This window comes from Chelonia mydas, chromosome 14 (genome assembly GCF_015237465.2).
Source record: "Chelonia mydas isolate rCheMyd1 chromosome 14, rCheMyd1.pri.v2, whole genome shotgun sequence".
In the NCBI taxonomy this organism is placed as follows: Eukaryota; Metazoa; Chordata; order Testudines; family Cheloniidae; genus Chelonia; species Chelonia mydas.
The window spans coordinates 39,909,925-39,929,579 of record NC_051254.2 but is presented as its reverse complement, the minus strand read 5'-3'; the positions used below and the strand labels follow the sequence as shown (position 1 = coordinate 39,929,579).

The window sequence follows — 19,655 nt, the reverse complement described above, 5'->3', positions numbered from 1 at the left end:
CCCCCCCGCCCCCCGGTTCTTTCGCTGCCCAAGTCACTGTCCATCCTTCGCTGAAAAACCCCAGTGACGGTGCCCTGGGGGGTTAATGCCTCTGAGATGAAATGGGGGGGGGGGCGCTGCTGGAGCAATGTTTATGGGGGGGGGGCTGGTGATAGAAACCAGGCGCTCGCTGTGTATTCACGGCTTCAAGCCCGGGGCCGGGGGAGACACGGGACAGGGGCAGCTGGCCCCGCCCGCGGTGGGAGTGGGAGGCCGCTGCGGCTGGGAGCTGACTCCGCCGGCGCGGCCGACCCGCGCAGTGTCCGCTCTCCCCGCCTTGGCCGAGCCTGCGGAGCCGGTCGGGACACGCGGTGGAGTCACCGCCGAGGCTCTCAAGGGCCCCGCCGCGCCGGAGGGGAGCAGGCGGAGCCCCGCAGGGGCCGGGGAGGCTCAGGGCCGGGGTGGCTCGGTGAGAAACGTGCCACCAGCGCCGGGCTCGTGGGGGGAGCGCCGGGACACTGGGGGGCAGGGGCTGGAAGCCGCCGCCCCCCCCCCCCAGCCCGACCCGCCGGACCCCGACTGGTGGGCTGGGCGGCGGCCGCTCCCCCTAAGGGGCCCCCTCCCCCTCTCCGGGCTTGGGGGGGGCCTCCGTCCCTCCCCATCTCTGGGCTGGAGGGGGGGACCTCTGTCCCTCGCCTCTAATTCCCAGGTTTCTGATGCTTGAGTTTTGCCGATGCCCACGTCCTGGAAGGGAAGGAGCTGTCCCTGCCCGGCAAGCCGGACCTCTGCCTGCATGAAGTCTCTGCTGTTTAACTGATTTCAGATTCCTGCCCCTGGTTGGAGCTGAATTCACACGGCTGCGGGGTGGCGGGGGGGGGGGACGGGGGGGGGGACACACAGTCTCTCAGAGCCCCACAAGTCTTGTCCATCCCAGGGGCCTTTCAACCCTCTGGCTCTCTGTCTGTGCATGCTCAGTGTAGTCCAGGGGTCCTCAAACTGGGGGTCGTGAGGTTATTACATGGGGGGTCACGAGACGTCAGCCTCCACCCCCCCCAAACCCTGCTTCATCCCCAGCCATTATAACAGTGTTAAACATATTAAAGTGGTTTTTAATTTATAACGGGGGTCACACTCAGAGGCTTGCTGTGTGGAAGGGGTCACCAGGACAAAAGTTGGAGAACCACTGGATAATCCATTTGGTTCTTGGGCTGGAGGCACAACCCTAAAAGGAGAAGCACACGCTTTTGCTTCTCGTGTTCTCCGTTTTGCTCCGGCTGGTGGGGCTCAGGGGTAGCTGCTGCCCCTGTCCCAGGCTGGGTGGGGGGAAGGGAGGGACAGGGACCCTGGGCTGGAAGCACTGGGAATGAATTCTCAGCCAATCAGATTGTGGGGCGTGACACCAGGAGCATGGGCGAGGGCATGAAGCCAGAGAACTGGGTGGGGAATGGAGGGGCAACAGCTCCGGAGCCCATTGGGGTGGCATTGGGACAGGGGTGCTTGGGAGAGACACCACTGGTCACAATCCTGTAAGTGGGGACTGGATGAACACGAGTGAATGTCACCACGTGCCTGAGGGATCCCAGCAGGCCAGGGCCAAGGACTGAAGTGAGATCCCTCCATCTGGTCCCTCCAGGGCCTGGTGAGGGGATATAAGGGGGGAATCCTGATCCGGGGACCCCACAACCGGTTCTAAACAATGGAGGCAATGTCTTGACTGACAGGTCTGGGAGGAACTGTGTGAGCTCCCCTTAGAGAGAGGCTTGCCATGTTCAGACAATCTGCATGGGGCCAGGAGGTGACTGGCCCTGCAAACCAGCTGCCCAGCCACCCCAGAGGGGCCTGGTCCCAACCCAGCGCTTGCCTGGAGCCCAGATGGATCCAGCAGCTTCTCCCTGTGCCGGGGCACCGCAGCCCACAGGGCATCTTCATGGCAGGGATGGGCCTGGCACAGCCCCAGGTACCGCACTTCTCTGCCCGGGACGGGGACGGGGAGAGGCTAAACACGGACCCTGCAGGGCTGAGCGGCAGCAGGTGCAGCTGGCTGGTCCCTGTGCGGATCCCCCGATTGGGATCTGCTGCAGCTGCTCTTGGGGGGACAGGGAAGGGGCCCTATGGCCAGGCAGGGGGCTCAGCTGTGTGTGCAATGGGTGCAGGGGCTGGAGTTGGGGGGGAGGTTGTGGGAACTGGGGTGGGTGGGATGAGGGATTTCACAGCAGCTGTAACCAGTGGACTGAAATGGTTCCATTGACTTTTTTTTTAGGAAAAATTGGGTGTTTGATTAAAGGCAAGTTTTTGTGGAAAGTGTCGGCTTTACTAGAAAACATTCACTGTCTTCTTGGAAAATTCAAAAACCAAAAATTGTTCTGTTTTCAAGAATTCTGGACTAATTTTTTCTGATTCTGGTAGAAGATTTTGGTGGGGTTGGCCATTTTTGTCAGAAGTTTTTCTTGTTGTAGCCCTCCTGGCTGGGGAGAAAAGCTTGAAAAGGTGACCCCTAAAGGCTCCACCACCAGGAGATCAAGAACAGAACCCAAAGTTGTTTTCAAAATCTCATCTTGTTTCAGCCAATCTGATGGTTTTGGGGGGCTCTGACTTGTGATTTTTGGTCCCTGGGGGTTGGCCACATGGGCTAGAACCAGCTTGGCCAGGATCCAGATGTTAACCCAGTGTAGAGGGCCCTGGCAGTGGCCTATACCCAGCAGCTGTGTGGGACAGGAGAGAGATTTGATGTGTTCCCTGAAGTTCAAATTAGCAAGAGAAGCGGCCGGGGAGATGCATTATAAACTGGGGGATCAGTGACATTCAGGGTGAGGCAACATTGAAAATACTCAGCGGTTTTACAGTCGCTTTGCTCTGACACTCTCAGCCCTGGTGGAGCAGAGCCCCCGGGCCTTCCCTGAACACACCCACAGATACCCCTGCAATGGGGGTCCAGAGCTAGGAGCGGGGCAGGGGGATCCCTGGGCACCAACTCCTCATCGCACTCTCCTCTCCCTGTTCTCTCTCTCTCTCCAGATCCAGCCAGCCGGAGCGGGGTGGCAGCTCCTCCCGCCCCACAGGGACCCCTTGCTGCAGCTGTCGTGAGTAAGTGTTGGGGAGCGAACCCCTCTGCCAGGGCTCTCCCAGGCCGGGATCTCGGTGTCTGGGGGTGGGGGGATTTGCTGGGGTGTGTCTCTGTTCTGCGCTCTCACAGCCCCACTTTCCTCTCTCTGTTAAATCTCCTGGGGTGGGATCCACCTTCCACCCCTCCGCTGACCTGCCTGTGCCCCTCTCCTCTCTCTGCCAGGCCCCTGCCTTCGCTTGGAGCTCTCGCCGGGGAGGGGCTGCTGCTGCTGACTCTGCTCTGAGCTCTGCCTGAGGATGGGGGAGATGCACTCGGCCCCTGGAGGGGTCAGGAACCGAAGGTAGAGGGCATCTTGCAGGGGTTCCTGTTTCAAACTGATGGCTGCACCCAGGGCCTGCTGCACTGGGAGAGCCATCGAGGGCCTGACTCTGGGAGCTGCCTCCTCTGAGAATCGGCCCAGAGACGCCTGGGAACTAGTTCGTGGTTTGAGATTGTCTAGCTCAGCATTTGTCCAACTGGGAGCCCTGACACAAAAGGGGGTTGCAAGGCTATGGCGGGGGGAGGGGGGAGTCAAGAGATCACAAAAATATTCTCAGGGGAGGGGGGCAGGAGGGGAAGAGGGCTACAACAGCTGCCCCTCTCCAGCTGCCCAGCTCTGAGGGCAGTGCCCCACCCGTAGCAGCCCAGAAGTGAGGGTGGCAATACCATGCGTATGTTTCTATGAGTCCGTGCAGTAACTTGCTATAACTGTTTGGGGGTCGCGGGTTGTCATAGCCTGAAATATTTTCAAAGTGGGGCCAGCAAAACCAAAAGTTTGAGAAGCCCGGGTCTAGCTTATTCTGACACCTGTTGCTCTCAGCCTTCCCCCTGCTGGTTTTATAGAGCTGGTGAGGCTCTTCCTCCCCATCTAGTGTCCGATGATAGTAAAGCAAGAGGGAAAAAAGTGATCCAGGCACCTCCAGACCCATTCATCGAAGCCCAGCTGAGTAGTAGGCAAGGGGCTGTAGAACGCACTGTGAGGGAAGGATGATGAAATTCATGGAGGTAAATGGCAGGGGGGATGTAACCAAAGGTAGATGGGGCCAGACAACCCGAGTTCCGTCTTTGAGACGAGAACGGATTGTTTAGACAAGGGAAATGCAGCAGATCTAATATACTTGGACTTCAGTAAAGCATTTGATACGGTACCACATGGGAAATAATTAGCTAAATTAAAGAAGGTGGGGATCAGTACAAGAATTGTAAGGTGGGTGAGGAACCGACTGGAGGGGAGAACGCTGAAAGATGAACTATGGGACCAGAGGGAGGTTCCTAATGGAGTTCTTCAAGGATCTGTTTTGGGATCCATCTTCATTAATCTCTTTACTAATGGTGTTAACACGAAAAGTAGGAGAGTGATAACAAAACTTACTGATGATAAAAAGCTGGGAAACGTGGTCAGTAGAGAGGAGGGTCGGAATCTGACACAGGAAGCTCTGGATGACCTTGTAGACTGGAGTAACAGAAAAAAGATGAAATTTAATAGTACCGGGTGCAAGATCCTGCACTTAGGGTCTAATGATAAGAATTTCTGCTGTATGCTGGGGGCTCTTCGGTTGGAGGAGACAGAGGAAGGGCGAGACCTTCGTGAGTCGGTCGATTACGGGATGATGGAGCCACCAATGTGATGTGACCCATGAAGAAGGGCAGATTGGAAGGCCCTGGAGGTTTTTCGCCTTCCTCTGTAGCATGGGGCACGGGTCACTTGCTGGAGGATTCTCTGCTCCTTGAAGTCTTTAAACTACGATTTGAGGACTTCAATAGCACAGATATAGGTGTGAGGTTTTTTTGTAGGAGTGGTGGGTGAAATTCTGTGGCCTGCGTTGTGCAGGAGGTCAGACTAGATGATCATGATGGTCTCTTCTGACCTAAATATCTATGAATCTATGAAGAAGGCAAATGTGACTCTAGGATGTATCAGCTGAGGCATTTCCAGTAGAGATAGAGAAGCATTAATGACATTGTACTTGGCACTGGGGGGCCCTCATCTGGAATGGAGGGTCTGTCCTATGAGAGGAGAAAGGGAGAGCTGGGCTGGTTTAGTCTAGCAAAAGGAAGGCTGAGAGGGGATCTCCATCACCAGGAGATCAAGAACAGAACCCAAAGTTGTTTTCAAAATCTCATCTTGTTTCAGACAATCTCATGGTTTTGAGGGGCTCTGACTTGTGATTTTTGGTCACTGGGGGTTGGCCACATGGGCTAGAACCAGCTTGGCCAGGATCCAGATGTTAACCCCGGTGTAGAGGGCCCTGGCAGTGGCCCAAATCCAGCAGCTGTGGGGGACAGGAGAGAGCTTTGATGTGTTCCCTGAGGTTCAAATTAGCAGGAGAAGCAGCCGGGGAGACGCATTATAAGCTGAGGGATCAGTGACATTCAGGGTGAGGCAACTGTGACGAAGCGGGACTGTTCTTAATATTTCCTCTGAATAGTGTGGGGGTGCCTCAGTTTCCCCTAGGCAGTTCTTAAGTATCTAGGTGGTGGGATAAGGGTGTATGATCAGTGCAGAGCCCTAGAGGGCAGGTGTGTGCAGGGGTCTGGCACAGAGAATGGCCGACACCCTGTTTCCTGGCAACTAATGGCCCGGGCCCTTCCCCCCTGCAAGGTAAGAGCTAAAGGGTGGGAGAACAAGGAATCAGGTGACCTCCTGGCCCGGGAAAGGGACAGAGGAGGAGGGGCTGGAGGGAGTTCCAGTTTGGGGCTGCTGGGGAGTGGAGTGAAGGGCAGACGTGGTTGTCTGGCTCACTGCCCCCCAAAATGGACCCAGCTGAGGGGTCCCGTTCTCTGCACCTACAAGCTCTGTTTTAGATCATGTTCCTGTCATCTAATAAACCTGTGTTTTACTGGTTGGCTGAGAGTCACGTCTGACTGCAGAGTTGGGGGGCAGGACCTTTTGGCTTCCCCAGCACCCACGCATGGGCGGACTCGCTGTGGGAAGCGCATGGAGGGGCAGAGGATGCTGAATGCTCCGAGGTCAGACCCAGGAAGGTGGAAGCTGTGTGAGCTGTGTGTCCTGCAGACAGTCTGCTCACAGAAAGGAGACTTCCCCAGAGTCCTGACTGGCTTCATAGGGAGCAGTTCCAGAGCATTGCCCAGGGACTCCGTGAGAACTGGTGGCAGCGGTGGGATGTACTGCACCCCATGGAGCAAGAGGACTGTGGGAGACAGCGAGAGCCGGAGAAAGAGCTGCAGAAGCAGCAGCAGCATGAACTGGCGGTGGCAGAGCGGAGAGGCCTAGGGGACCTCCCAGGGGTGAGTGGGGATAGACCCCGGGGTGCCAGCTCTGCAGGGAACCTCGAGACTAAATTGCTGCCCCTGGTTAAGGAGGAGGGGGGGGATGTGGATGCCCACCTCACTGCCTTTGAGCAGACTGGAGATTTGAACCATGGGGACCCTGCGGAAAAGCCCCGGTGTCTAGCTCCCTTGCTGGGTCCCAAGGCCATAGGCTCCGTCAGCTAGATGGGTGGGGAGGTGGACAGGCTCCCACTCCTGGTCCCAACCTATATGTCTGTGTGGAGTTTCCTGGGGTCAGGCCCCTCGGACCCCCAGTGGGAGCGGAAGGTGACGGTCAATGGGGAGACATTCCTGGGGTGGCGAGATCCTGGGACAGAGAGAACTGTTGTCAGGCCCTGGGTGGTGCAGCCTCAGAGGCTGAGGGGCTGGGTGAGCTGGGTGAGGGTCCCAGGGACGAAGCCCCTCGCCCTGCCTATGGCCCAGATCCTTTGGCAGACACAGGAGGGGTCGGGCTGGCTGGCCGTTGGGGTTCTCCAGGATACCAGCTGCGAGACCCTGTTGTGGGGTGACTGTGTCTCTTTGGGACACGATCCAGGCCCTGTTCCTATAACTGCCGAGGGTTTGTATTTGAATCCAGGGAACCAATCGGTGGAGAGGGAAATGGTCAGTGAAAATGCAGGTGACCTGGCTGGCAGCAGGGAGGAGTTGCTAGGCTCAGGCTACCTGCCTGCCTGTGACCAGACCCCTGGGGCTGGGTGGGACAGAGAGATGCTCCCCGCCCCCTTGCTCACCGGAGAGGGGGCTCTCGCTGGCTCTGATGCAGTGAGGAAAGCAGCGAGCTCGCTGCCTACCCCACTGGGACAGCAAGGGCAGCGCTGAGCACAGTGGGAGCTGAGACCCCAGCTGAGTGGGAGGAGACACAGGCAGGGCAGGGCATCTGTGGGGTGTGGCAAGCTGCTGTCCCCCCTCTCCCTTCCCCCCTTTCCTGGGCTGGGGGGGGCCCTCTTCCTCCCTTTCCCGGGCTGGGGTGGGGGCCCTCTGTCCCCCTTCCCCCCTTTCCCGGGCTGGGGTGGAGGCCCTCTGTCCCCCTTCCCCCCTTTCCCGGGCTGGGGGGGCCCTATGTCCCCCCTCCCCCGTTTCCCACGCTGGGGGGGCCCTCTGTCCCCCCTCCCCCTTTCCCGGGCTAGGGGGGGCCCTCTGTCCCCCCTCTCCCTTCCCCCCCTTTCCCAGGCTGGGGGGGAGCCCTCTGTCCCCCTTCCCCCCCTTCTCCGGGCTGGGGGGGGCCCTCTGTCCCCCTTCCCCCCCTTTCCCGGGCTGGGGGGGCCCTCTGTCCCCCCTCTCCCTTCCCTCCTTTCCCGGGCTGGGGGGGCCCCCTCTGTCCCCCTTCCCCCCCTTTCCCGGGCTGGGGGGGCCCATCTGTCCCCCTTCCCCCCCTTTCCCGGGCTGGGGGGGCCCTCTGTCCCCCTCCCCCCCCCCTTTCCCGGGCTGGGGGGGGCCCTCTGTCCCCCTCCCCCCCTTTCCCAGGCTGGGGGGGGGCCTGCTGTCCCACTTCGCCCCCTTTCCCGGGCTGGGGGGGGGGACTCTGTCCCCCTTTCCCCAGGCTGGTGGGGGGGCCTCTGTCCCCCTTCCCCCCCTTTCCCGGGCTGGGGGGGCCCTCTGTCCCCCTTCTCCCTTCCCCCCCTTTCCCGGGCTGGGGGGTACCCTCTGTCCCCCTTCTCTCTTCCCCCCCTTTCCCGGGCTGGGGGGACCCTCTTTCCCCCTTCTCTCTTCCCCCCCTTTCCCGGGCTGGGGGGGGCCCTCTGTCCCCCCTCTCCCTTTCCCCCTTTCCCAGGCGGGGGGGCCCTCTGTCCCCCTTTCCCCCTTTCCCGGGCTGGGGGGGCCCCTCTGTCCCCCTTTCCCAGGCTGGGGGGGCCCTCTGTCCCCCCTACCCCCCTTTCCCGGGCTGGGGGGGTCCCTCTGTCCCTCCTCTCCCTTCCCCCCTTTCCCTGGCTGGGGGGGCCCTCTGTCCCTGCTCTCCTTTCCCCGTTTTCCCGGGCTGGGGGGGGAGCCCTCTGTCCCCCTTCCCCCCTTTCCCAGGCTGGGGGGGAGCCCTCTGTCCCCCTTTCCCGGGCTGGGGGAGGGGCCCTCTGTCCCCCTTCCCCCCTTTCCCGGGCTGGGGGGGGGGAGCTCTCTGTCCCCCCTCCCCCTTTCCCGGGCTGGGGAGGGGGAGGGAGAGGGAGAGGGAGGGGGGACGGAGGCCCGCCCCCAGCCCGGAGAGGGAAGGGAGCCTAACTTTTAGTGTCTGTTCTTTTTGTCGTATCAACATCCTCATGGCTTTATTTGCTTTAAGCGGGCTTGTTCTGGGAAACTTGCTCACCCTTCTTCGGCAGCTGGCCAATGTTAATAAGCCCTCTCACTCTCTCTCCATTGGCTTTAAAGAGCGGGAGGCTCCGGGCGGGACGGTCCCTGCTGAGCCGGTGAGACACATGCGACCCGCGCCGGGCTCGTGGGGGGAGCGCGGGACACGGGGCAGGGGCTGGACCGCGACCCCTGGTCTGGGCATGGTCTCTGTTCCCGCCCCCCTTTCCCCTCTCCGGGCTGGGCGGGGGGTGAGGCCCGCCTGTGTCTTCCCCCCCCCGCTTCCCCCTCTCCGGCCTGGGCGGGGGGTGAGGCCCGTCTGTGTTTCCCCCCCCCCTCCGGGCTGGGTGGGGGTGGGGGCGGGGGCGGGGGCCCGTCTGTGTCTTCCCGCTCTCCGGGCTGGTGCGGAGGGGCCTCTCTTTTTTCCCCCTTGCTTCTCCTCTGGGGGCAGGGCCTGTCTTAGGTGTCTGGTGGCTCTCCCCACCGCCCTGCTCTGCTCGCTGGGATGGGGCACCTGTGTGCAGCATGGGGCTACCTGGGCACTTCCCCTCCCATGGCCCCAAGCCAGTGGGGGGGGGGCATCAGCGCACTGTTGCCCCCTGTCCCCCGCAAGATTGGGGGTCCTAGGCCAGGCTTCCCACGGGCATCCTCCCCCTGTCTGCGTTCCCAATGAAAAAGGGGGCAGGAAAGGGCCACTGGCACAATTTCCCCGCCCTTCCCCACCCCCCTGTGGGGGAAGTTTTGTACATGAAGTGTTAATGCTTCTATTGCCCACTGAGTGGGCACTTGGCCTTAGAAAATTACTGAAGTGTCAATCGATAAGTTGATTAAAATTGATCATTTCAATTGAGGCGTTGGACTTGGTGATTTAATTGCCTTGATTTTACTCAATCCATCCTGGTTCTCTCCCCCCGCCCACCAACTCCCCACTCCTGTTAGGATTCTCGACTTGCTCTCGATTGCAGGAGGTATGTGTGGGGAGGGAGGGTTTTCTCCTCCTCTCAACCCCAGCTGGGTGCCTGTCACGCGTGGGTGGTGCCCGGCAGGTGGGGCCCGTGGCAGATCAGGTCTCTGAAGCCCTGGGGGGGTGGAGGGGCTGATGGGGTTTATGGGGGTTTAATCATCATGGCACTGCCTCTGGCAGGGGGTTGGGCTGCTGGGCAGGGAACGAGAAACCACAAATGGCGCTGCCACCCCCGCCACTGACCTGTCCTGCTGGGTCCGTCTCGACTTTCAGATCGGCTGGAGAGTCCGGAGCAGGGTGTGCGGGGAGCCAGGGCCAGGACCCCCGCCCCAGCTCGGCTTCGCTGCTGCTGAATCGGACCCAGTCACAGAGAGGAGCCGACCGCAGCGCAGCGTCTCCAGCAGCGTGTGCAGCCTGAGTGTCGCTGAGAGAGACGATGGGGCCAGCAGCTGGACCTGCTGGGAGCGAAGAGCCGTGGCAGGAGTGGCCTGTTGAGGGCAATGGACACCTGGAGGCTGGTGGGGAGCCAGGTAATGGGGTGTCGCTGCCTGGGAACAGGCTGGAGAGAGACACTGAGGCTGCCCCACTTGGGGCCAGGCTCTCAGTGGCAGCAGCCAGTGCCCAGCAACCCCCCGTCTGTGGGCAGCAGGGACTGGATCACCCCCAGGGGCTCTCAGGGCACCGATCCCTAGCTCACACTGCTGTCTGGCAGACACAGCGGTGGCTGAGGGGCTGTGCAGGACCCTCCTGGGCTGGGTGTGTCAGACCCCCTGTGACCGCCCTGGCCCATCTCTGCCTGGTTCGTTCTCCCCCCTTCTGCTGTGTATGGCCAGTGTGAGACCCCAGTGTGCGGGGACAGGGGCACTCGGCAGTGTGGGCCCAGCCAGCGCTCGGCAGGGGGCAGAATGGGGGTGGGGATGGTGCGGGGGGGCAGTTTGAGCAACTGCCACCAGGACATGGGGGTCCTTATCTCTGTGCCCCTGAGCTCACCAGGCCTCCTGGCAGCCTGGCTGGGAGTGCCCAGGGAGGGCACTGGGCTGAGGGGAAGGAGGGGCTGTTCTGCCAGCCCCAGCCAGCCTGACCCTCCAGGCTCCTCTCCCAGAGCGTCTGAGGGAAGGAGCAATCGACAGAACGGTGCATGTTCGAGTCCAGTGGTTCTCAGCCTTTCCAGAGGACTGTCCCCATGTCAGGAGGCTGATTTGTCTTGCACTCTCCTAAGTTTCATCTCACTTAAAAACAACTTGCTTCCAAAATCGGACATAAAAATACAAAAGTGTCACAGCCACTATTCCTGAAAAATTGCTGAATCGCTCTGATTGTTGCGTATTTAATTATGAAATAGATCATTTGGACTATCAACGCTGTACCTTTCCGTGTATAGTCTGTCGAGCAGTATAAACGAGTCATTGTCTGTATGAAATTTTAGCTTGTACTGACTTAGTGCTTTTTATGTAGCCTGTCGTAACACGAGGCAAATCTCTCGATGAGTTGATGTCCCCCGTGGAAGACCTCTGCTTACCCCCAGGGGTACACGAACCGGTGGGTGAGAACCACTGTTCTAAGGCAGCTCCATCCCTGGTGCCGTGGGGGAGACGTGTCCTCGCGGCCCTGCCTGATGGGTCTTTCTGTTTCAGATCCTTGTCCTAACTGCAGGAAATGTAACTACAAGACACGTACAATTGCGCTCGCAGTCCCCCTCGCAACCATGTTCTTAGTTCTCATCATTCTCCTGGCAGGTGAGTTCTCACCCTTCCCTTCCCCCTCTCTGCACATCCCCTTCCCCCTGGAGCCACCACAGTCACAGTCTCTCCTCCTGGCCTGTCTGGCTTCTGCCCCTGGGACAGAGGATTCCTGGGGGATGTTCCTCCAATACCCCCCTCCTGCTCCCTCCCAGACCCCTGCACCTGGGCATTCTCTCTGTCGGGACTGAAATTAGCTCCCCCCGGCCCATCTCTGAGCACTCTGGGTCCAAGTCACTATTGCCGGGCCCCGGGCATGGTCACTGATCCCCGTACAGAGTGGGGGTGGTTGACGGTGCAGGGCAGCAATGAGCTGGGCCCTCTGCCTGCAGCGTGTCGCCCTGAGGTGCCAGCCTGGCCTTCCTGCATCCCCGGGCCGTGCCCAGTGCTGGGCAGGTGCTGGCGTGTCACTGAAAGGAGCCGTGGAAGGCAGTACCGACACCTCCGTTAACGCAGTGTGAAACCCACCCATTGGTGACCTCGGCAGGGCAGGGTCTCGTCGCGCTGTTGACGTCCCCGCCTGCACAGACAGCGTGTGCGAGTGCAGATGGCAGCTGTTTGTGGTGACCGTGAACCTGGCTGAATGGCAAAGCGCAGAGCAGGGGGAGGGGGCAGCAGTCCAGGCTAGCAGAACTCCTTGGGGTACTAGACCTGGCAAATCATGTTGCAGTTAATCTCCTACCCATTAATTATTGCCCCCCTGCTGGCCCCCTGGTAACTGTCCCCTCCCTCTGCAGCTCTCTGCCCACCCCATGTTGTAACACTGAGCTTGGGCCCAGCTCTCTGTCCTGGGCTTCATGGCATGAGCGGTTTGTCAGCTGCATCCCTGATGAATGTGAACCCAAGAGAGTGAGACCAGAGTCAGATAACCCCCCTCTGGCGCTGGATTCCCAGCGTCCTCCTGGCTCCCTCACGGCCTTTCAGTACCCACCCTAGTTTGAGGTGTCTCAGAAGCCTGGGGCGCAGGGGCTGATCTCCCCATGTTCTCCTCGTTGGTGGGTGGCGGGTCTCGCTCACACCACGTGTCGTTGTCTCATTCTCAGTGTGGAGACCTAAGCTTCCATCAGCTGATCTGGGCCCCCCAGCTTGCCCCACGTGCCCAGACGGCTGGATCGGATACCGAGGGAAATGCTACTATTTCTCTGAGGCCGAAAGGAACTGGACCTTCAGCCTGACCTACTGCTCTGCGCTCAGCGCCTCCCTGGCTGAGATGAACAGTGAGCAGGAAATGGTGAGAGATGCTCGAATTGCAACGTTCTGGTCTTGGCTCAGCAGCTGCTGCAGGAGAACCTGGGCTCGAGGAGCAGCTCTGAGTAAATGAACTTCCAGTTGCTGAATGCCAGGCCTGGCTGGCTGACCCGGGGCACCTCTAGTGTCTGTGTCTGACTGCAGGGATCACTCCCTGTCAGCCCTCTCAAAAGGAGACGGCCCCTCTCTCGGGCTAGGCTGGCTTGAGTGTCTTCTGGGTGGCATGGGGCCAAAGGGGTACTGAGATCCCAGATTGACTTGAAGAGCCAGTGCTCTTGGGTAGCCAGATGAGGATGGGGGGGCTCCTCTTAGGCCTGGCCCCTTCTGGCTGAGGATTTGATGGCTCTTTTCTCTCATCCCTGGCCCTTCCCAGCATCCCTTATTGAGCTCAGCTGGGCTCTTTCCTTCCCCTTCCCCTGTGATGGGGAGGGGAGCTCAGCTGTTCTGTAAGGCGAGGCTTTGACACAGAATGTGGCCTTCTATGGAGAGGTGCGGGGGCAGCTTAGACCCAGCAGCACCCAAGAGCTGCTCCAGCCCCGGGCAGATTGGTGTGAGGGGGAGCTGGGTTTGGGATGGGAAAGTTAATACTGAATTACCCAGAGCTGGGCAAGAAGGAGGCAAAAATCCCCAGCCGTTCCCTGAAAACAGAGCCCTTCAGTGTATCCCTGTGATTCTCTGGTGCACAGAGCCTGTGCTCTGACCCCACCTTTCCCTCTGCTGTTTTTAGGCTTTCCTGCTGCGCTATAAAGGCAAATTTGACCACTGGATCGGCCTCCGGAGGGACCCTGGGCAGCTCTGGAAATGGGCCAATGGCACCAAATTCAACAACCTGTAAGTCCTCTGTGAATTCCCTGGGCTTTGGGTCCCTGGCGTCTGAGATAGCGAGTTCAGCCGACTCACCAGTCAGTGCTCTGTACTCTGCGTGTTAGTGATGGGTGGAAGCAAGTGTTGTCTGCTGGGAGACTGGCCAAAGCTTTCAGATCTGTCTGGCTTTCGTGGGGCCATCTGCGTTAAAGATGCCTGATAGTCACAAATGCTGAGTGCCTGGGGCTGCCATGAGAACGGGGGTACAGTAGAGATGGCCCAGACGACATCCCAAGAGAGATTTTAATGGGATCTGGGTGTGATCAAATAACCAAACCCCAGTTGAGGCGATAGCAGGGTTTGACCCTGGACCATCAGCACTGAAAGAACAGCAGAGTAGGTCACGCTGGCCGGGGAGTGGCACTATATGTCCAGGAAAGCATAGAGTAAAGTAGAGTAAAAATCTTAAACAAATCCAACTGTATCCTAGCATCTCTCAGAATAGAAATTCCACGCTTGAAGAATAAGAATCTAGCAGCAGGAATATACTACTGACCAGGATGGGGACTGTGAAATTCACCGAGATTAGAGAGGCTACAAAAGCAGAAAACCCAATAATGTCTGGGAACATATCCCCTCTGGATGGGATGCAGAAATGTGATTTTTAGACACCATCAATGACGGCTTGTTGGAGCAGCTAATCCTGGCACCCACAAGGGAAGGGGCAATTCTTGATTTAGGCCTAAGCGGAGCACAGGGTCCGGTCCAAGTGGGGAATGTAGCTGAATTGCTCAGTAATAGTGACCATAATGTAATTAAATTTAACATCTTTGTGTGGGGGGGAAATGCCAGGTGGTTAGAGGCAAAAAAAGAGCATCCTTTAAAAAACATTAGGAAAGGGATAGAGAAAAAGGCATTAAAATATCATCATGCCACTGTATAAATCCATGGTACCCCCACACCTTGTACACTGTGGGCAGATCTGGTTGCCCCATCTCAAAAAGGATCTATTAGAATTGGAAATGGTACAGAGACAGGCAACGAAAATGATTAGAGATATGGAACAGCTTCCATATGAGGGGAGACGACTAAGGGGGCGATATAAGAGGTCTATAAAATCTTGAGTGGGGTCGAGAAAGTGAAGAGGGAAGTGTTATTTACTCCTTCACATAATGCAAGACCTAGACGTCACACAATTAAATGAAAAAAGAAAAGGAGGACTGTCACGGAGTGTGGGGGAGTCCAGGCCCTGCACCCCTCTTCCTGGGATTCACTGAGACTCTCAGCCAGCCAGTAAAACAGAAGGTTTATTGGACACCAGGAACACAGTCCAAAACAGAGCTTATGGGTGTACCCAGGACCCCTCAGTCAAGTCCTTCTGGGGGAGCAGGGAGCTTAGACCCCAGCCCTGGGGTTCCCTGTGTTCCTCCACCCAGCCCCAAACTGAAACTAAACCCACCCAGCAGGTACCCTGCTGCAGCCTCCGTCCACATTCCCGGGCAGAAGTGTTACCTCCCCCTCCCCCTCCCGGCTCAGGTGACAGGCTCTCAGGTCTCCCATCCCCAGGGCACATTCCCAGGTCAACACTCCCCCCTCCCTGCTGCGTCACATCCTCACAAGGACTTGTGGCACCTTAAAGACTAACCAATTTATTTGAGCATAAGCTTTCGTGAGCTACAGCTCACTTCATCGGATGCATTCAGTGGAAAATACAGTGGGGAGATTTATATACACAGAGAACATGAAAAAATGGGTGTTTAAAATGCATACTGTAAGGAGAGTGATCACTTAAGATGAGCTATTACCAGCAGGGGAGTGGGGTGGGGTGAGAGAAAACCTTTTGAAGTGATAATCAAGGTGGGCCATTTCCAGCACATTTCCAGGAGTTAACAAGAGCCTCTGAGAAACAGTGGGCGGGGGAGAAATAAACAAGGGGAAATAGTTTTACTTTGTATAATGACTCAACCACTCCCAGTCTCTATTCAGGCCTAAGTTAATTGTATCCAATTTGTAAATTAATTCCAATTCAGCAGTCTCTGGTTGGAGTCTGTTTCTGAAGTTTTTTTGTTGAAGGTTTGCTACTTTGATATCAGAAATCGAATGCCCAGAGAGATTGAAGTGTTCTCCGACTGGTTTATGAATGTTATAATTCTTGACATCTGATTTGTGTCCATTTATTCTTTTACATAGAGACTGTCCAGTTTGGCCAATGTACATGGCAGAGGGGCACTGCTGGCACATGATGGCATATATCACACTGATAGATGTGCAGGTGAACGAGCCTCTGATAGTGTGGCTGATGTGATTAGGCCCTATGATGGTGTCCCCTGAATAGATATGTGGGCACAGTTGGCAACGGGCTTTGTTGCAAGGATAGGTTCCTGGGTTAGTGGTTCTGTTGTGTGGTGTGTGGTTGCTGGTGAGTATTTGGTTCAAGCTCGGGGGCTGTCTGTAGGCAAGGACTGGCCTGTCTCCCAAGATCTGTGAGAGTGATGGGTCATCCTTCAGGATAGGTTGTAGATCCTTGATGATGCGTTGGAGAGGTTTTAGTTGGGGGCTGAAGGTGATGGTTAGTGGCGTTTTGTTGTTTTCTTTGTTGGGCCTGTCCTTTAGTAGGTAACTTCTGGGTACTCTTCTGGCTCTGTCAATCTGTTTCTTCACTTCAGCAGGTGGGTATTGTAGTTGTAAGAATGCTTGATAGAGATCTTGTAGGTGTTTGTCTCTGTCTGAGGGGTTGGAGCAAATGCGGTTGTATCGTAGAACTTGGCTGTAGACAATGGACCGTGTGGTGTGGTCTGGATGAAAGCTGGAGGCATGTAGGTAGGAATAGCGGTCAGTAGGTTTCTGGTATAGGGTGGTGGTTATGTGACCATCAATTTCCATCCCACCATTAACCTCAGCCTGGACCAGTCCACACAAGAGATCCACTTCCTGGACACGACAGTGCTAATAAGTGATGTCTTTGTGATTGCATCATGAGCCCGTCTGTTAGCAGGGCTGTTTGGGGTCTGTCCACACCGCAGCTGGCACCATGCCATTGCAGAGAAACTAAATGAATTCTTTGCAGCAGTCTTCACGGCTGAGCATGTGAGGGAGATTCCCAAACCTGAGCCGTCCTTTTTAGGTGACAGATCTGAGGAACTGTCCCAGATGGAGGTGTCATTAGAGGAGGTTTTGGAACAAATTGAGGAACTAAACAGTAACAAGTCACCAGGACCAGGAACTCAAATGTGAAATTGCAGGACTACTAACTGTAGTCTTGGCACCTTAGAGACTAACCAGTTTATTTGAGCATGAGCTTTCGTGAGCTACAGCTCACTTCATCGGATGCATAGCATATCGTGGAAACTGCAGTTTCCACGATATGCTATGCATCCGATGAAGTGAGCTGTAGCTCACGAAAGCTCATGCTCAAATAAACTGGTTAGTCTCTAAGGTGCCACAAGTACTCCTTTTCTTTTTACGAATACAGACTAACACGGCTGTTACTCTGAAACCTAACTGTAGTCTGTAACCTATCATTTAAATCCGCTTCTGTACCCGATGACTGGAGGATAGCTAATGTGACGCCAATTTACCGGAACTGGGTAAACAGGCATCTCAGTGGGGTGTTAACCCTGAAATCTGCCACCCTGCGGGCGCCCACCCCACCAGAAGGCTCTGGGTTCATCATTGCCATCCCATCAGAGCTCTTCTGGGGTGATGCTGGTGGGGGAGCCACCCACAGCCATCTGCTCAGGTGGCTTTGGGCTGGGCTCTCCCTTCTCTGGGACAGATCTCACCCCGAGCCAGAGGCTGGTGGCCTGAGGGCAGGGAGATCCCGGCCTGCCCAAAGAGTAGTGCTGGGCCTCCTCCCAGCCCAGCACATGCCTACTGTGAGTAGCCAGGATGGGACCATGGGGGAGGATTTTCCTGTGGGCCTGGACCCCACCCTGTTCCCAGGTGGGAAGCGCTGGCCTCCAGCTCTCACGGGAAGCTCTGTGTGAGTGGCTGGGGTCACCCCATGGCCGCTGGGTTTGTGCTGCTGGCATTTCACCCCAGCCCTGCAATACAGCCTGTCCTGGGAGCCCTGGACCCAGCTCTTCTGTGCGGCGTTACTGCTGCTCCTCGCCACGCTGAGAGTCACCTGGAACTTGCGCCCGGGGCGGTTTGGGTGGGTTGGGCCTGCAGGGGCCCATCCAGACCCAGCAGGGTGTGTGTGGGGGGGAGAGTAGGAACTGGGTTAATACCCACCCGGCATAAATGCTCCATGGAGGTCAGTTGATCTTTGAACCTTTCCTGGCCTTGCTGCCCCACTGCCCCCTTTCTAGCTGGGGCCCGTGGCAGGTGCAGGAAGGGGAATCGTGAGGGGCTGTGAGTGCAGCAGCTCCCTGCACTGTGCGAGAGCGTCTCTCCCTGCCTGTGACTGATGGGAAATGTCCAACTCCTGCCTGACACCAGCTCCCTGGCTTCTCTCTTGCAGGTTTGTGATAAGAGGAGGAGGTGACTGTGCGTATCTGAATGATGAGAATGGGGTCAGCAGCTTGCGTTGCACCAGTGAGAGACACTGGATCTGCACCAGACCCGATGCATTTACACAGGCACAGGAGGCTGCCGTGATAGGGGGCTCATAAGGAGAGTACTGTGGAATTAGTCCTCGAAAAGCCGGACTGATCTCTTTACAATATCACAATATCGGGGAATGCTCTGCGCATCACTGGGCAGAGCACTGTGGACTCAGGTGAAAACCAGAGATGCTATTTGCACATCTTGTCCCCCCACCCGTGCCGTCTCTTTTTCCGCCAGTGGAACGGCTCAAATCCAGCCTTTCCTACCCCTCCTCAGCTGGACCAGGAACTCTGCCTAACTGAGCCAAGGCACCAGCCTCCGCTTTCACTGCCCTGACATTCCCCCACAGAAGCTTTTTACTATAGAAAATGATCTATGCAATCTTCTAAAAATATTCATCATTCCCATTCTATTGTCTGGAATAGAGCTGAGGGGGGATGTTCTCCATTCTCTCCCCCCCTCCCCGCCCCAAGAAACTTTTTAACAAGATTTTTTTATGGGTCAGTTTTTGGGGTGTTTTGAAAACCCAATTGATTTTGAAGTTTGCAGGTTTACACCACCAGTTCCTGGTTTTTGTTGCCAGATATTGCTTTGGATGAAAGAATGAATGTTTAAAACTGGTTTTAATTTTCCATTTTTAGTTTTAAGAGTGCTGCACCTGCCAAGGGAGTAGAACCCCTGTTACACTCCTCATGGGACACCTAGGGCCTGGAACGTAGGAGTAAGAGGAGAAATGTCTGTTCTCTCCCTTCCTGGAGCCCAGGGGGCTTGAAAAGGGCAGGGAGGGGGTCGGTGTGACACAGACAGACCAGGTGCCAGGTCATGCCAAAGTCCCCATGTCTGCTATAGATGCTTTGTAGCTTAGTTGAGTATATATGTTCACCTGCTTTAGCCTTGTAAATAATTCTTATTTCCTTTTTAATAAAGTGTCATATAATAAGACTGGCTACGTGCGCTGTCTTTGGTGTGACGTCTAAGGTGCAGTTCACATGGGGTGTCTGGACCTGTGGGACTGGGAGTAACCTGAATACTGTTGTGATTCTGAGTGCAAGAGACCATCTGTCTCTCAAAGGCAGGCTCACCTGGGTTGCGAGACAGATGGGAGAACCCAAGGGGACTGCATGGCTAGGCTGTTAGGATGCCGGAGGAGGTTACCCTGCATGTTTGGTTGGTGAAATCTATGTCTAGAATTCTCAGCCAGTTTGGATTTGTGCCCTGGTTCCCAGCAGTCTGCCCTGAGGTTGGCGCGCACTCTCTCAAGACACTGCAGACAGTGCTATTGCACGGCCTTGGCTCCAGTTCCCTCCTTCTAGGAGAGAGGAGCTGAGCCTGCCCAGAGATGGAGTTTGGGGGAAAGACGTATGTGACCCAGGGACCCCTTGGTGCCAAGTGGCAGGCAGCACAGAAGGTTTTACAGGAATCCCCTGGGTCTGATCTTTACATCAGTAGTTTTAAATCAGACATAAAAAATACAGAAGCGTCACAGCCACTATCACTGAAACGGCTGACTTTCTCATTGTTACTATATAATAAAATAAATCAATGGAATGATAAATATTGTACTTCCATTTCAGTGTATAGGATATAGAGCAGTGTAAACAAGTCACTATCTGAAATTTTAGTTTGTACTGACTTCGCTAGTGCTTTTTATGTAGCCTGTTTTAAAACTAGGTAAATATCTGGATGAGGTGATGTATCCCCT

At 56.6% G+C, this 19,655-nt stretch overlaps 2 protein-coding genes across 5 annotated transcripts in view; both read left to right on the top strand.

The window, feature by feature from the left end:
• LOC119567769 overlaps positions 1 to 19,655 on the top strand; it is an 81,594-nt gene that overhangs the window by 57,381 nt on the left and 4,558 nt on the right. The gene's annotated exons all lie outside the window — the stretch shown is intronic.
• Positions 1,320 to 18,893, top strand: LOC119567637 (C-type lectin domain family 2 member D-like). 3 transcript variants are annotated; one of them, XM_043528295.1, is made up of 6 exons: positions 1,320 to 1,936; positions 9,888 to 10,144; positions 11,249 to 11,350; positions 12,397 to 12,584; positions 13,329 to 13,432; positions 17,868 to 18,893. In XM_043528295.1, exons 2-6 carry the CDS (start codon positions 10,051 to 10,053, stop codon positions 18,016 to 18,018), a joined length of 639 nt encoding a protein of 212 aa, XP_043384230.1. In that variant the 5' UTR covers positions 1,320 to 1,936; positions 9,888 to 10,050; the 3' UTR covers positions 18,019 to 18,893. The 3 variants fall into 3 exon arrangements, 2 of the variants coding, with proteins under 2 accessions (XP_043384230.1, XP_037770303.2); XM_037914375.2 differs by lacking the exon at positions 1,320 to 1,936 and adding an exon at positions 8,734 to 8,769; XR_005227778.2 differs by lacking the exons at positions 9,888 to 10,144; positions 11,249 to 11,350; positions 12,397 to 12,584; positions 13,329 to 13,432; positions 17,868 to 18,893 and adding exons at positions 2,995 to 3,063; positions 3,266 to 3,383; positions 6,456 to 6,491 and having other exon boundaries at positions 1,792 to 1,936.

Excerpts from the sequence above, each read along its gene's own strand:
- LOC119567637 (XM_043528295.1), top strand. The coding sequence starts at position 10,051 with ATGGGGCCAGCAGCTGGACCTGCTGGGAGCGAAGAGCCGTGGCAGGAG. Across the intron at positions 11,351-12,396 it reads TCTCATCATTCTCCTGGCAG|TGTGGAGACCTAAGCTTCCA; the intron begins GTGAGTTCTCAC and ends TCTCATTCTCAG. Across the intron at positions 13,433-17,867 it reads GGCACCAAATTCAACAACCT|GTTTGTGATAAGAGGAGGAG; the intron begins GTAAGTCCTCTG and ends TCTCTCTTGCAG.